A 16713-nucleotide genomic window follows, 5' to 3' on the forward strand; every position below is an offset into this window, starting at 1 on the left:
AAAAAAAAATTATTATTCATCAGAGTGCAAACTTCAAAAACAGCTCCAAAAACTCAAAAACCCCTAACAATGTGGAGGAGTGAGTGATTAAAAACAAGACACCATGAGAATCTGTATTCAACTAGTGATAGATTGATGGTTCTGTACCCTACATATGGCATGCACACGACTGGTCAAGATCAGAGTTGAGCGAGTTCAAACCAGATGGTCAGGACACAGCAACAAGTCTTACACTCCAGACCTCGATGTCTGTTATCATGAATAGTCGTGATAGCCGTGATCGTGAAATAGAGAGGTTGAGAAAAACATGAGCAGCACTAGAAAAACATAGCAAGCCAGCCCAAGCCTGGTTTAAGCTGGTTTTAGCTAGCTAAGAATTGTTGTTAGCATGGCCAAAATCTCTCTAAAACCAACATCCAGCATAAAGAAAAAACCCATCTCATCCTGATCATGCTGGGAGAGCAGAAAAACAATTTGGTTTAAGTCATTTTTCAACAGGTATATTTCAGAAGTCTTGTAAAATCGAGGTCTTATTCCTTACTAGCACAACTTGCGTATTCAGCATTTGAGATCATTTTTGCACTCTTGAAAAAGCGCTGGGAGAAGACTGGAAACTCAACTGCTTGAAGCCATTGTTTCAGTTGTAAAATGGATTTAGATGAGCACAAATCTAATTAGCCAATTAGCTAGCCAGCAGCACAGATCCACAGTGACGTTTAGCCTAATGAATCCGCCACACTGCATTGTTTGCCACGGTTCCCTCAGCACTCTGAAATAAACCGTGTCCCCCAAAATGAGCTTTCAGCACCTCAGAAGCCATTCAGACAGACACAGGAGGATTACAGAGACTGTGATCATTTAGCCATTGTTGCGTCATTCCAAAATCAACGCCTGTGACTCAGAGGATGACGTCATGATGCATTACTTGCTGTGCTGAGGGCATCTGTCTTGTACAGTTCCACCCCGGGATCACAGAAAATCAAGCTTGTATAATTGAGGAGTGTGTTAATACTGCATCACAAACTCTTCAATTATATAAGCTCAGTTTTCTCTCTTGTACCCCATGAATCTAGTTTTTGTGTCCACAAATCATACATCAAAAAGCCCTTTTCTTTCTGTCATTTGTTTTAAGCTGCAAGTTTAGTTTTTGCTTATTATAATTAGTCATCATAAAAGTATGATTTTATCAAACAAAGAACAAAATAAAACGGAACAAAACAATAAAGTACAGTAACACTGCAAGACCGTTATACACAAAAAAGGAGACAAAGAAATACAAACTGAGGTTTGAAAGAGACATAATAACCATACGTTCCATTTCAAGCAAGATATAGTGCAGAAAAAAGACCTTATATACTCAGTAATTTCCCCCTATTCATTTATTATAATTAGTATTAATTAATTATTATATTAATTAAACTTTAATTATATTAATAAATTTGCTCAGATGATGAAAATGATGTCTTGTTGACAAACAAAGCATTGCATTTAAAAACACCAGATGCAGCACAGGAAAGGAAATGAATGCAATGTCTGCTTTCAAGGGACAAAATTACATCATGGTAATTCTTCATGAAACAAGAGTTGAATGCAGAAAAGCAACTTTGGGTTGCTCATGTGCATGTTTTCATCTAGCGCATATTTTTATAGGAAAAAAATAGGTTTTATGCAAACGCCCTTTAAATAGAAGTCATTGTTTCATGTTTTTTTTGTTTTTTTTTGCGTAAAATGCAGGGTTTTTTTTTTTATTATTATTATTTTTACATAGTTCCACACTCCATGTTATCATCACCCTGCTTTCCTTGACAAAACAACCCAACAGAAATGTTCCATTGGCTTTCAGATTATTGCAGAAAATAGAAAATAAGGTCTGTGACCAAGAAAAGTTTATGATTCACACACGTTGTGTTCATCATGATAATCTTCATAAAAAAAAAAAAAAAAAAAAAAAATTTTTTTTTTATTAATTTTGAAGCCTAAATACAATCACCAGAAGTAAAAATCTGAAGATAGGATCAAAACAAACTATAGTCACTTCACCACCATTAAGCTTTCAACAACTATTTCAGTCTCTATTTAAAAACATTTTTCCTGAGTTTGAATTAGAATATGTTGCAAGGGCGTGATTCAAAACACAAAAAGGCTGTAAAAGCAGACTTTTAAGTTTACTTGTTTGGTGTGATGATGTTTAATGTCCCAGACATCCTCTGTCCCACTGCTTTTTTCGAGACAAGTAAAGCATTTTTTTTTTTTTTAATTGTATTACTGATGTATTTTATGTCGTAGAATACTTAGAAACTTTAACCTACAAATATATGTCATCTCTGCTGCATCATAGAAGCCTAAGCGATGCTGTAGAACTATTTAGTATGTAAGCAGTATGCTTTATGAATACGGTGTGGGCAGCAGTGGAACTTAGGCTACGCCATAACTTTTGCATACCTGACTGAGACAAAACATGTTTGATATGTAAATACTGCAGAACAGAATTGCTTGAAGCCAGAAAATACAAAAGTATCCCTTACAGAGACACTTTGAGGAGAAGGTCATCATGGTGGGTGAGTATTTAGAGAATTACAAGCACTACTATAATTTACCAGAGCAGACGTGCTGTTGAAAGAAGAGGCAGGAAAAACCCCACATATCAACAATGATGGTATGTTATCTTCTTACTCTGTCTGTTGGTTGTCCGTGGGTGTATATAGAGAGTTTATTTTGATTGTTTCTGTCTGTTTGTTTATTATTTTTTTTGGTAAAACATCACCCTCTGCTGGTTGTAAAAGTACACATCCAGTAGAAACTAGAAACCTTTTAACCCCAAAACTGCTTTTGGCTTTAATAGCACCACTCTCTAATCCTCTTACAAATACAAAGATAAACATTACAAAACCTTCACCTTCTCTCCTGGAAAATATCTTAATCATTCGAATGTAAATGGCACATTTACTAAGTTCCAGCTGCTATTATGTTCAATGTCCTGCAGAGGATTGATGTTTTATTAGTTCCTGTGGGCAGATGAGCTCTATTTTTATCTGTTCATCACTTTCTATTTTCAGTCTACTGCATTGCTTTAATGTGAAGGCTCTAGGTGGCCTCTAATGTCTGGACATGGAGCTTTCGGGGAAACACAGTGTTCACTTAATGGATTCTTAACCTTTTGGGAGACAGTTTAATAATCCACTAACAAGAAGCTCTTAAAATAAAGGACCAGCAGTAGAAATGTAGTAGAGCGAATGGATAAATAATAACCGTGTAGTCCTTGGTGGGAATTTTTTTTTTTTTCATTTTGTATTTTTTAAATCATATATTTTATATATTCTTGCTGTGAAATAAATAAAAAGTATATAAATTATGGTAATATTATATATATATATATATTAGGGCTGTCAAATGATTAATCACGATTAATCACATCCAAAATAAAAGTTTTGTTTACATAATATATGTATGTGTACAGGGTATATTTATTATGTATATATAAATACACACACATAAATTATATATTTAGAAAATATTTACATGTATATACATTTATATATTTATATTCTTATATTTTATATTATATATAAATATATTTAATATATAAACATAACATATTCTTCTTAAATGTATACATGCATGTGTGTGTATTTATATATACATAATAAATGTGATTAATCGTGATTAATCATTTGACAGCACTAATATATATAATATATCTATAATATATATATATATATATATATATATATATATATTATAATGAAAAACAAGAATTACAAATGTTTTTTACAATTTCCCGAAAAAAAAAAATGCTTCTCATTTTGCTGCCAACTTTTCTATATGATGTTTCTATATTGTCAGTTGAAAGTACTTTGTCATCAGTATTAGTGAATCTACTGCTAAAAAGTTTTGTATTTTCAGCAGATTCTCTTGCACTCATCTGGCCTCTCTGATTGGCTGCTCGTCTGACAGCTCTATTGTTCATCTCCGATCTCCATCCAGCTCCTGTGCACCCACAAAAAATAACAGCCAATAGCTCATGGAAATCTGCCTGCCTTGGCATAATTGAGCTTCACACTAATCAGTCTGATAAAATTTTTGGGGAAAAAAGAGGTAGGTTATTATTATTATATATTTTTTTTTTTTCATATTGTGTGTTGATTTCTTGTTGTAACTTGAGTTTTTAAATCCCTTCACACTTTACAAAAGATGATTTTAGGCCGTCAATCACATTTGTTTAGTCTCAGCTGATGTGATGGCGTTTAAATGCTGTCCATTTGTGTGTAAATAATGTTCACAAACTCATTTATCTTTATTTATACAAGAAGAAAATAAGACATTTAAAATCATTCATTAGAAATGGTTTAGCTAAAACCAAACAAGAACCAAATGAATATGACATAATGAATTTTGAATTTAGCTTGTTCATAATTGTTTCTAAACAACTGAACAGATTTATTTTGAATTGAATTGTAATTTTACTTAATTTCAATTTCACTTAAGCTCTGCCTTTTTTTTTTTTTTTTTGATGGTAAAATTGATAAGCACTGTTGTTGTTCACTGAAACTAAAAGTTGTTTCCATGAATTAAAATAAAGCTGAAATAAAATACAAATGTTAGATGAGAAATTAAAAAGAAGACAGAAATTGACTGAAACTAAAAGAACTACAATAAAAAATAATAAATTAATAAATTTAAATAATAAAACTAATAAAAATGGCAAAAGCACTAAGCTAAAACTTAAACCACAATTAAAATGAAAACTGAAAATATAAAAATAAAACTAAAAGATCAAAACATAATAAATACTATAATTAATTTAATTAATTATAATGAAATGAATTGCTTCCATTTTTTAAATCTTAAATGAAAGTATGTTTTTAAACTGTTTAAATATGTTTGAAAAGTACCTTAATTTTAGTATTGACTTGTATTTTGTCAGTGTGTCTGTAGGTGCAAGATGTACAGCTTTATGGGAGGTGGACTGTTTTGTGCAGGATTGGGAAATATACTCCTGGTGATCTCCACTGCCACCGATTACTGGATGCAGTACCGCCAGTCCAGCAGTTACATGCATCAGGGCCTGTGGCGCTACTGTGTACCTGGAAAATGCATGACATACACAGACAGCATCGGTGAGACGTCACATCATGGACACAAAATATATACATTAGAATATTGTAGAAACTAATCTCTGGTTCCATTTGAACAGCATATTGGGATGCCACCCGGGCCTTCATGATCCTGGCCATCTTAGCTTGTTCCTTTGGCATCATCATCGGTGTCATGGCTTTCATCAATTACTCCTCCTTTAACGCTTTTGACAAAACCTTTTCTGCAGGAATTCTCTATTTCATTTCATGTAAGAATGTCTATACATCCAATACTAAAAATAGCATTACTAAGTTTAATTATATTTAAACTGACTGAATGTGAAGTCATTGTTTTTTGCTAACCGGAGTTGGATTTTGTGGTTGTGCCTTCTAGGCTTCTTTGTGCTGCTGGCTATGGCTGTCTACACTGGGATGACAGTCAACTACTATGGAAAACGTTATGGGAACTGGCGCTTCTCGTGGTCGTACATAATGGGTTGGGTTTCTGTGGTGCTCATGTTCTTTTCAGGTACACTTCATATTAACATGAAATGAATATTCTGCAAACACAAGGTCAATGAAAACACATGTAGTTGGTTACTACAGAAAAAAAAATGTGTGTATAGAAGTGCATTTAAAATAGAAGTCTATGGGGCAAGTGTAGCCTAGAACAGTTGCCCATAGAGATTTTTACAAACTAAGGTAAGTGTCAACAATATTTTTATGGTACTCAGCAAAACCCCACAGCATTTAACCTGGGATATTCTTTTATAAACAAGCATTAATCCAACAAAATTTAAATGTTAGATCATGTCAACATGGTCAGTGTCTTTCAGCAATGAATAAAGTCGTTGCTAACGTATTAGTTGTTAACATTCCTTGCCTTTCTCTTGCAGGGATCTTCTATATGTGTGCTTACCGGATGTATGAACCAAGAGGTCCCATGTCACGCTGATGCTTCTCATCTCAGATCTGCTATTTGATCCATTCATGTGAACTATCATGTCATGCCTGATCCCTTTATTTTTGACCTCAGTTCATTTTAAAATCACATAACACAAACTAATAAATGACTTAAACAACATTTAGAAAAACTTGCTTTTATGGTGCAGTTTACATAAAGTTCTTCTGGAATTTCATCTGCATTTAAGCAGTTTCCAAAACTACCTCTCAAAAGTCTTGGGTCAGTGTGATTTTCTAAATGTTTTTGAAATTAGCTTCTTAAGTATGCTAAGGCTGCATTTACTTGATTAAAAATACAATAAAACAGTTATACATTGTAAATGTAATTTATTACGTCAAAGTTGATTTTCAGCAGCCATTATAGCTTCAGTGTCACATGATCCTTAAATCATTTTAATATGCAATAAACATTTTAGTATTTTCAATGCTGCAATAATATATAAGAAACTGTGACTTTTTCAGAATTCTTTGATAAATAGGAAGTTGAAAAGAAAAGCAATTATTTGAAATAAATCTTTTGTAAATATATATTTAATGTGTATATATATATATATATATATATATATATATATATACACATCATTTAATTTCTTTTACATCAAAATCTTACTGACCCAAACTTTTGAACAGTAGAGAGTATTTAATCAGTTTACACTGCAACAACTGTACAACTGTGTCGACTTTATTTCAAACTTTATTTTAAGGAAGAACCAAGAACACACAGCATTCATTTTGTGAACAGCAAATACTTTATTGTCAGTGTTCGAATGAACCAGAATGTCATGCATATGCAGCATTTTTAGCATAAGTTTAACATGAAAAAAACAAAAACATGCTGCTCAAAACAGCAACAAAGCAAACTGGTAATAAATGCTCAAATGAGTTACATGTCAACTCACAACTGGTCTGAAATACATCTTTTAGAAGCATGCAAAAGAGAAAACATACTTTTACATATTAAGGTGCTCCAAAATATCACAGCATGGTGCATTAAACAGTGAGAAATTCTTTCAGAATGATTTAATCAACTTCTTCAATGGTTGGTCCAGAGGATCCACCTCCACCAGGGGCACCTCCAGCTCCTGGGAAGCCTCCAGACATTCCTTCTGGCATCCCACCAGTGCTCTGGTACAGTTTGGTGATGATAGGGTTGCAGACCTTCTCTAGTTCCTTCTGCTGATGCTCAAACTCGTCCTTTTCAGCTGTCTAGTATAGAAATGACAAGTGGAAGCGAGTACTACAGCTGCACAAAGATCTCAGACAATCAACATCTCAGACAAAAAAAAAAAAAGTTGAGAACCATACCTGGTTTTTGTCCAGCCAGCTTATCACCTCATTGCACTTGTCAAGGATCTTCTGCTTGTCCTCATCACTAATCTTGCCCTTCAGTTTCTCATCTTCAACTGTGGACTTCATGTTGAAGGCATACGACTCAAGGCCGTTCTTGGCAGAAACCTTATCTCTTTGGACATCATCTTCAGCCTTGTACTTCTCAGCTTCCTGGACCATGCGCTCAATGTCCTCCTTGCTTAGACGTCCTGGAAAAGTTGGGAACCACTGATTAGGATTTAGGTTTCAAATAGTAAAAGACACTCAGGTGGTCAAGAGTTGTTACCTTTGTCATTGGTGATGGTGATCTTGTTCTCCTTGCCGGTGCTCTTGTCTACAGCAGAGACATTCATGATGCCATTGGCATCAATGTCAAAGGTTACTTCAATCTGGGGGACGCCACGCGGAGCAGGAGGGATGCCCGTCAGCTCGAACTTTCCCAGCAAGTTATTGTCCTTAGTCATGGCTCTTTCACCCTCATACACCTAATAGAATGCAATAACCGTGAATCTTTGCCATGCACCAAGACAAAAAAAAAAAAAAAAAAGCACACAGATCATCTGCTCACCTGAATGAGGACACCAGGCTGGTTGTCAGAGTAGGTGGTGAAGGTCTGTGTTTGTTTGGTTGGGATGGTAGTGTTACGTTTGATCAGGATGGTCATAACGCCACCAGCAGTCTCAATTCCCAAGGACAGAGGAGTAACATCCAGAAGCAACAGGTCTTGGACATTCTCAGACTTGTCTCCAGACAAAATGGCTGCCTGAACAGCTATATAAAGGAAATATGTCTCTAATACGACATTCAGGGAAGAACAGGACAATCAGAATGATGTCCAATTTGATTACCTGCTCCATATGCGACAGCTTCATCCGGATTGATGCTCTTGTTCAGTTCCTTCCCATTGAAGAAGTCCTGCAGCAGCTTTTGGATCTTTGGGATACGGGTGGATCCTCCAACAAGGACAATGTCATGAACCTGAGACTTGTCCAGTTTAGCATCACGAAGGGATTTCTCGACCGGATCCAACGTGCCACGGAAGAGATCGGCATTGAGCTCTTCAAAACGAGCCCTTGTGATCGAAGTGTAGAAATCGATTCCCTCATAAAGAGAATCGATTTCAATGCTGGCCTGAGTGCTGGAGGACAAAGTGCGTTTTGCCCTCTCGCACGCTGTGCGCAGGCGACGGACAGCTCTCTTGTTGTCACTGATGTCCTTTTTGTACTTGCGCTTGAACTCCGAGATGAAATGGTTGACCATGCGATTATCGAAGTCTTCTCCACCAAGGTGAGTGTCTCCGGCTGTAGACTTGACCTCAAAGATGCCATCCTCAATGGTAAGGATGGACACATCAAAAGTGCCACCACCAAGATCGAAGATCAGGACGTTTCTCTCAGAACCGACCTGGTACCAGACAAATAAATCAGTTGTCTTCAACAATTACTGCTCGAATATTGTTGTATAGTAAAAGTTACACTCTTACTTTCTTGTCTAGGCCATAGGCAATGGCAGCAGCAGTCGGCTCATTGATAATTCGTAGAACATTGAGGCCAGAGATAGTCCCAGCATCCTTTGTGGCTTGGCGCTGTGAGTCATTGAAGTAAGCAGGAACCGTAATAACAGCATTTGTGATGGTCTGTGAACACAGATTCATACCTTTCATGAAGACACTTTTTCCCCACAAATGTTTGGGGGGGGGTCTAATGCTATTTCATGAGTTATTTACACTGTTAAAGAGTTATATTCTGATGCTAAACATGGCCAAAGTTTCAAAAAATGATTTGGATGTTTGACAGAGTATTTCTGTGCCAAATACACTCCTTCAGAGTTCAAACAAGTTTCAGAAACTGTGTGTGTTATGTCCCCTTTAAGATGTGTTAAGATCGGCCAGTGTCAATGTTGACAAGTTGAATATGTCAACATCTTTAGACCTACAGCAACAATGGAGATGGTTTCTCAGCACCATTAAAACAAATACAGGCATTGTACTGGACAGAAACCTACTTTTCCAAGGTATGCCTCAGCAATTTCCTTCATCTTTGTAAGCACCATAGAAGAAATCTCCTCTGGGTAAAAGGTTTTGGTCTCCCCTTTGTATTCTACTTGAACTTTGGGGCGTGAGCTGTCATTTATAACAGTGAACGGCCAGTGCTTCATGTCTGACTGCACAACAGAGTCATCAAACCTCCGTCCAATGAGCCTTTTTGCATCTGGAGAAACAAATATGACAACAAATTCAGAACATGTGCAATACGTGTAAAAACAGTAATGTTAGCACTGGGACACAGATATTATAAATCTTGCTAATACCAATAATCCGAGAGTTATTTTCCAATAAATATGATAAATATGTTTGTAAATGGTCCACATTTATACCGTTTTATACATTTTTAACAATCTTGAAATTATATCATGCATAAAGCTGCTTACCAAAGACTGTATTGGTGGGGTTCATTGCTACTTGATTTTTGGCAGCATCTCCAATCAGCCTCTCTGTGTCTGTGAATGCTACATAACTTGGAGTGGTCCTGTTACCCTGGTCATTGGCAATGATTTCAACTTTGCCATGCTGAAAGACCCCCACACAGGAGTAGGTGGTCCCCAGATCAATGCCAACTGCTGGTCCCTTTGACATGGTTTCTGCTAGCAGCAAACAGACATAATTTAATATGTTAATATTCACGATGGAACATATTTTTAACATTCTACCCAGGCCTTCCAAATAAGGGATATATGTTTGTTGTATATCCTATTCATAGTTAAATTCATTGTTTACATAGTCTCTGTTTACTCAAAAGCTTTTTTGGCACACTAGACATCAGACGATCCTGTGGCCTACATGGACCACAGAGCGGATCAGCTGTCAGTGTGTTAAAAGATGCCAACTTTACTTCAAACAGAGCTGAGGAAAGCACTTCACAACATCTTTTATCATTACTTCAGTTCATTTCAGTTCAGCGATTAAATGTTTATAAATCACACTTAAACCATGCTTTAAAAAAAGTCATCATTTCAAACCTACATGACTGATTTTCTTCTGTGGAAAACAAAAGATAGACTGACTCAAACTGTCACTTTCATTTCGTTTTGAGTATAACGACATACATAAGCTTCATTTTTGGGTGAACTATCCCTTTAAGATAATTGACTCCCTCTGAGGGAAAGTTAAGGTTCAGTTTCCTATTGTTTGCTCCAAACTGTTATGCAACATCTGTGATTTCCGCAAGCATTCCCGAATTGGACAAATTGGGAGTGTCTTATTCTGGAATCATCTGCTGCTAGAACATTCCATAAACCCTAATCAAACGCGCGCACAACACTCCGAGAACGTTCAAATGGGATGAATTATTAACGTTCCAGAATATTCTATATTATTGCTGGTTTAGAATGCAGTTCGAATGCGGGAAATATATTCAAATAATATTTAGCCAGCGCTATTAAAATATGACAATTTTGTTACTCGTGTTGGAGATGTTAGAGGAATTACAGCGTCAGTCACCATATCCTAACATCTCTCCTCTGATCTACGGAAGAAAGAAAATCATAGCTTTGGAACAACACGAGGCTGAATAAATGATGACAGGATTTCGACTGTTGAGTAAACTGTACCGTTGCTAAACTATCAAGCCTGAACAGCATCAAACTCGACGCATCTTGGTATGTCTCAGTATTGCAATATTAGCAACTGTGCAATCAGTTTGTTAATAATTATAAAGAAAACCTAAACTTTTGAACTTTCAGTGTATAATAACAATAGTCATCATAATTCTCACCAGAAACGCTGTGAGTCTGTCAGTCACCTGTAGTGTCGCAGCTCGAGACGCGCGCGTTATCTGTCTGCAGCAGGGCTGTGTGTGCTGTAGCGCTTTAAGACTTCCTGAGAACAGTCCAGAACATGGAACAGCGCAGCAGCCAATCACATCGCGCGGCCGCTCAAGCACTCAGAGATGCGGAGCGCCTGCAGATTTCATCTTGAGCCTATCACACAGCAGAATGTTCCTAAAAGGGAGAAAAATCGATCTGTAGAGTTCTTGAACATTCCCAGGTAATTTGCACTGTAAGGGTGACCATACGTCCCGGACATGTCCTTTTTTTCGACCTAAATAATAGCCCCTCACTGCAGTATGCTTACAGTCGCCATTCACTGTGTGCGTTTTTGCAAACTTTATGAATTAAAGTTCAATAACATAGTTGCATTGTTGTGATCGCATGTGAAGTATTTACGCCACGCCTAGGGTTCCAACCGTTCCGTTATAATACGGAATCGTCGCGTATTTAAGGCATCAAAGAAACGTTCCTCGTGAAAGCAATACGGAACGCAGTTTGTCCAAGGAATATGCCGCATGACCACCTCCTCTTGCCCATACGAATAACTAACACTAAAAGAATAGCCGTTCGAGGCAGCTAAGGGGTCATGAATTGGCTTTATTATTATTATTATTATTATTATTATTATTATTATTATTATTATTATTATTATTTTATACGGTTGTCTTTCCATTCAAAAACATCAAAATCAAAAAGTAATTTCTACCCTGGTTTTGAGGTCGGCTCAAGAAACGCGTGGGCGTGCAGCATTGAAGACTTGGAATTAAACGCCCACTGCTATGATTGGATAATAGTTTTGCATAGTAAACAAACTGTGTCTGTTTGACAAGCTAGGCTACTTCCTTCATAGTTGGAGCCTTCTGTGACTTTGGTTAGACTCCTACACATAATCAAGGACATATCAAGTGATCAAAGCAATAGTGACACATAATACAAATATGTTTTACTCACATAAGTGTGCTGCACCAATCCTTTTGGATCCAATATAGATGGCACATAATTGCTTTTTAATCTCAGTCTCTCTTTGAATCCAGCGGTAACCTGCATCTTGTTTACAAAGGAATCCGCAGAGAAAGGAAGTGAACAAACACTCAATGTTTTACACATGTGAGCTGAAACTTCATTAAAAATAAAGTTCAACTACGCATTCCTAATATTTGAATCCGAAGGAATGCAGCGACTGTGTTCTTCCACAGCCAGGCACTGCACAATACTTTGAGATCTTTAACGGCATGTTTATTGCTTGGTTGCTCGATCTGGTTTTATAACTTATGTTATTTCCCTACAAAGTCATGCACGAATCAGTGGGCAGGGCTACAGAATTGATATTCAGTTGATATTCTGTGGAGGCGGAGTTTAACCTATTTATTACATCATAGTTAGGCACATACCAGGATCTGGCATTCGCTGGGCCTGGTGTCAATAAAAGCTTTTATTTCGGTAACAAGGATGTTTGCAGTTCTAAAACTTACAGGATATTCTTTTAGTACGATGATCTTTTATAAATCAAAAGCTCAAGTAAGTTGATTTCTCAGTTCATGACCCCTTTAAGACCGAGCAGAATGCTGTGCCGTCGCTCACTCCCCTCCCCGTCCGCGTTTTGACTTCAGCAAATCCAAACAAAGTGATTATTTTTCATGAGTCCAACATCCAGCCACGCAAGAAAACATGCAATCTACCTGAGGGAAGACGTGATGATCAATAAAGGAAGTTGTCTTTCACTATTGTAGGAAATGTTGTTAAATAGATAAAAACATTTTACATTTAATTAACTTCTAGCATATCCTTAACCTTTGACCTCATCCTTGAAACATATGAAAACTTGAAACTATACTATATACATATTCTATATACTTTTAAACAAATAAAAAAGGGGAAAATATATATATTTATTAGGAATACAGATTGACTAATATATATATATGTATATGAAAAACAACGATTGTCCCTTATTTTCCTTTTCTTTAGTTGGCAACCCTAGCCACGCCTCCAACACCTGAACTGGACTGAAGTTCCATAAATGTGAACGCTGAAAAATATATCAATAATTTAGTAAAATTAGAAAATAACCTACGAGACTCTTTCTAACGCAAGTGATTGGTTGATAAACCTGGGAAAAGTCCACTCGAGTGTCATCTTCATTTGGTATTTTAAATACCAGACAATGGGCACGACAAAATCCCTGGAGTTAGAAACCTCTTCATGATAATAGCCTTATAAGTAGAATGAAACACTTCTCTTAACTTAATGGATTTGTTACATTTGAAGCTTTAAGTTACTGACATGGGATAGCACTGTTATTATGGTTACCTCCTCGGGTCAGCTCGATTTCTGTAAGCGAGTGGTGCCGTTTTCTAACTTTTGTGACTGAAACATTATAAAATGTTATATTGTGCAAAAAGAATACATAACTTGAGAGGCCAGCCTTCTGGTTTTCTGGTGTTTTCTTGCAGTGCTATCTAAATGCTCTATTACACACCACACCTTTAAATGATGTCAGAAGGAAGCCCTCCAGCGTAATCCTATCTATCTATCTATCTATCTATCTATCTATCTATCTATCTATCTATCTATCTATCTATCTATCTATCTATCTATCTATCTATCTATCTGTCTGTCTGTCTGTCTGTCTGTCTGTCTGTCTGTCTGTCTATCTATCTATCCATACATATATTCTCTATTATAAATCAATGCTGTCATCTCAATGTTTCGGATGACCTGCTTTTTATTTTAATTATATAATATACAAATAATAATAAATAAATATGTGTCCCACTTCATCTGTTATCCCACATTACCTGAATTCACCCTACTATTACTCCAGGATGCTTGTGTTTATTTATTCTGTACTGCTAAATGAGATATTTAGCCTAGCTGTGGCAAATATATATATATATATATATATATATATATATATATATATTATATATATATATATATATATATATATATATATATATTTAAATGTGTTTTTCTTTGCTTATTTTATTATACATTTCTTAGTGATTGGCAACAGCTTCTCAGTGGCACAGCAGTATTGGTGCACTGTAAATCTGCCACATCAACAAGTGGCCACAAGGTGGGATAGTCATGAAAAACCCTGTCCATCGGAGAGCTGTCACAATTGTCAATAGTGAACATAATGTCCGTAAAACAATCAGTCCACATACACTGAAAACAATCTGTGACAGTAGAAACTAAATGTGTAAAAGATGATGCAGGTATTGTATGGAGGGTGTGATGTGTTGAGCCTAAACAGAAAGCACAGCAGAAGCTGGACACACCCTTAAGCACCAGACAAAGCAAAGTGGTTGATAATTTCAAATCCTCAGGGATGTGATATTTTCAACAAAAGGGAGTTCATTCAGAAAACAGAGGAATGTCATTGTATAGTTTTATTCATAATAGCTTTTTGTACCTGACCTGGATAAAGCTAAAGGGCAGACAAGCATATAATCATGAACCTGTCATAAAAACAAAGTAAAGTTTGAAGTGACCATAAACTTTACAATCACTGAATTCTCACAGGTTAACCAAACCCATGGAATTACAATTTCTGGATTATTAGTTAATTTTCCACTATGACTGAAATTCTCATTATTTATGTTTATCAAAAAATATTAATTAAAAATAATAATTTATTAAGAAATGTTATGCTAGTTGTGGCATACCAAAAGTGAGTATCTTTGAGAATCATTATGGCTCTGTCTTCCCCCCAACCCCCCACCTTTGTTGTTGTTGTTATTGTTGTTGTTGTATGTATATGTTTGGTTTGACCTGTATTGAAAAGGTGCTTGGTTTCATCAAGGGAATGTCCTGTGGTTGCAGTCATTGCAAGGGAACAGTGGGTACCTTTTTGTTGTATTAAGTGTTTATCTATAATGTCAGTAGTAGCGTTTGTGCCAGTATTCATAAAAATAAATTCTATCTCTAAAATCCCTTATTAAGTGGCCAACACCTTTTTTAACACCCTACCTGGGGACAAAGTGACCACACCCACCAAACATTATAACCACTGTTAAAGAATATTGGAAAACACATAAGAAATGGTGAGGACAGTTGACTATACATACAGGTGCTGGTCATATAATTCGAATATCTTCAAAAAGTTGATTTATTTCACTAATTCCATTCAAAAAGTGAAACTTGTATATTATATTCTTTCATTACAAACAGAATGATATATTTCAAATGTTTATTTCTTTTAATTTTTTGTTGATTATAACTGACAACTAAGGAAAATCCCAAATTCAGTATCACAGAAAATTTGAATATTACTTAAGACCAATACAAAGAAAGGATTTTTAGAAATCTTGGCCAACTGAAAATTATGACCATTAAAAGTATGAGCATGTACAGCACTCAACACTTAGTTGGGGCTCCTTTTGCCTGAATTACTGCAGCAATGCGGCTTGGCATGGAGTCGATCAGTCTGTGGCACTGCTCAGGTGTTCTGAGAGCCCAGTTTGCTCTGATAGTGGCCTTTAGCTCTTCTGCATTCTTGGGTCTGGCATATCGCATCTTCCTCTTCACAATAGCCCATAGATTTTCTGTGGGGTTAAGATCAGGCGAGTTTGCTGGCCAAATAAGAACAGGGATACCATGGTCCCTAAACCAGGTACTGGTAGCTTTGGCACTGTGTGCAGGTGCCAAGTCCTGTTGGTCCTAAAGTTGGTCAGCAGCAGGAAGCATGAAGTGCTCTAAAACTTCCTGGTATACGGCTGCGTTGACCTTGGACCTCAGAAAACACAGTGGCACAGTTTAGCCCAGGCGAGACGCTTCTAACGCTGTCTGTTGTTCAAGAGTGGCTTTACACAAGGAATGCGACAGCTGAAACCCATGTCTTGCATACGTCTGTGCATAGTGGTTCTTGAAGCACTGACTCCAGCTGCAGTTCACTCTTTGTGAATCTCCCCCACATTTTTGAATGGGTTTTGATTCACAATCCTCTCCAGGGTGTGGTTATCCCTATTGCTTGTACACTTTTTTCTACCACATCTTTTCCTTCCCTTCGCCTCTCTATTGATGTGCTTGGACACAGAGCTCTGTGAACAGCCAGCCTCTTTTGCAATGACCTTTTGTGTCTTGTCCTCCTTGTGCAAGGTGTCAATGGTCGTCTTTTGGACAACTGTCAAGTCAGCAATCTTCCCCATGATTGTGTAGCCTACAGAACTAGACTGAGAGACAATTTAAAGGCCTTTGCAGGTGTTTTGAGTTAATTAGCTGATTAGAGTGTGGCACCAGGTGTCTTCAATATTGAACCTTTTCACAATATTCTAATTTTCTGAAATACTGAATTTGGGATTTTCCTTAGTTGTCAGCTATAATCATACAAATTTAAAGAAATTATCATTTGAAATATATCAGTCTGTGTGTAATGAATGAATATAATATACAAGTTTCACTTTTTGAATGGAATTAGTGAAATAAATCAACGTTTTGATGATATTCTAATTATATGACCAGCACCTGTACTATATCAGAGTTGAGTAGTAACTGATTACATGTATGATCTGAT

General features: G+C 36.4%; 2 protein-coding genes across 2 annotated transcripts; one reads left to right on the top strand and one right to left on the bottom strand.

The window, feature by feature from the left end:
- The first annotated feature begins 3809 nt into the window (after positions 1 to 3809).
- LOC109094110 (lens fiber membrane intrinsic protein-like) lies at positions 3810 to 6159 on the top strand. Its single transcript, XM_042771858.1, has 5 exons — positions 3810 to 4095; positions 4925 to 5117; positions 5195 to 5344; positions 5470 to 5604; positions 5972 to 6159. Exons 2-5 carry the CDS (start codon positions 4943 to 4945, stop codon positions 6028 to 6030), a joined length of 519 nt encoding a protein of 172 aa, XP_042627792.1. The 5' UTR covers positions 3810 to 4095; positions 4925 to 4942; the 3' UTR covers positions 6031 to 6159.
- Positions 6160 to 6764: 605 nt separating this feature from the next.
- LOC109094113 (heat shock cognate 71 kDa protein) lies at positions 6765 to 11294 on the bottom strand. The gene is made up of 9 exons (XM_042771074.1): positions 11141 to 11294; positions 9798 to 10007; positions 9372 to 9577; positions 8851 to 9003; positions 8216 to 8771; positions 7936 to 8138; positions 7654 to 7852; positions 7344 to 7576; positions 6765 to 7244 (listed from the first exon to the last, which is right to left on the bottom strand). The coding sequence occupies exons 2-9, from the start codon at positions 10000 to 10002 to the stop codon at positions 7059 to 7061; spliced, it is 1941 nt and encodes a 646-aa protein (XP_042627008.1). The 5' UTR covers positions 10003 to 10007; positions 11141 to 11294; the 3' UTR covers positions 6765 to 7058.
- Positions 11295 to 16713: the final 5419 nt, after the last annotated feature.

The sequence above is a fragment of the Cyprinus carpio genome, chromosome A15 (assembly GCF_018340385.1).
Source record: "Cyprinus carpio isolate SPL01 chromosome A15, ASM1834038v1, whole genome shotgun sequence".
Lineage (NCBI taxonomy): Eukaryota > Metazoa > Chordata > Actinopteri > Cypriniformes > Cyprinidae > Cyprinus > Cyprinus carpio.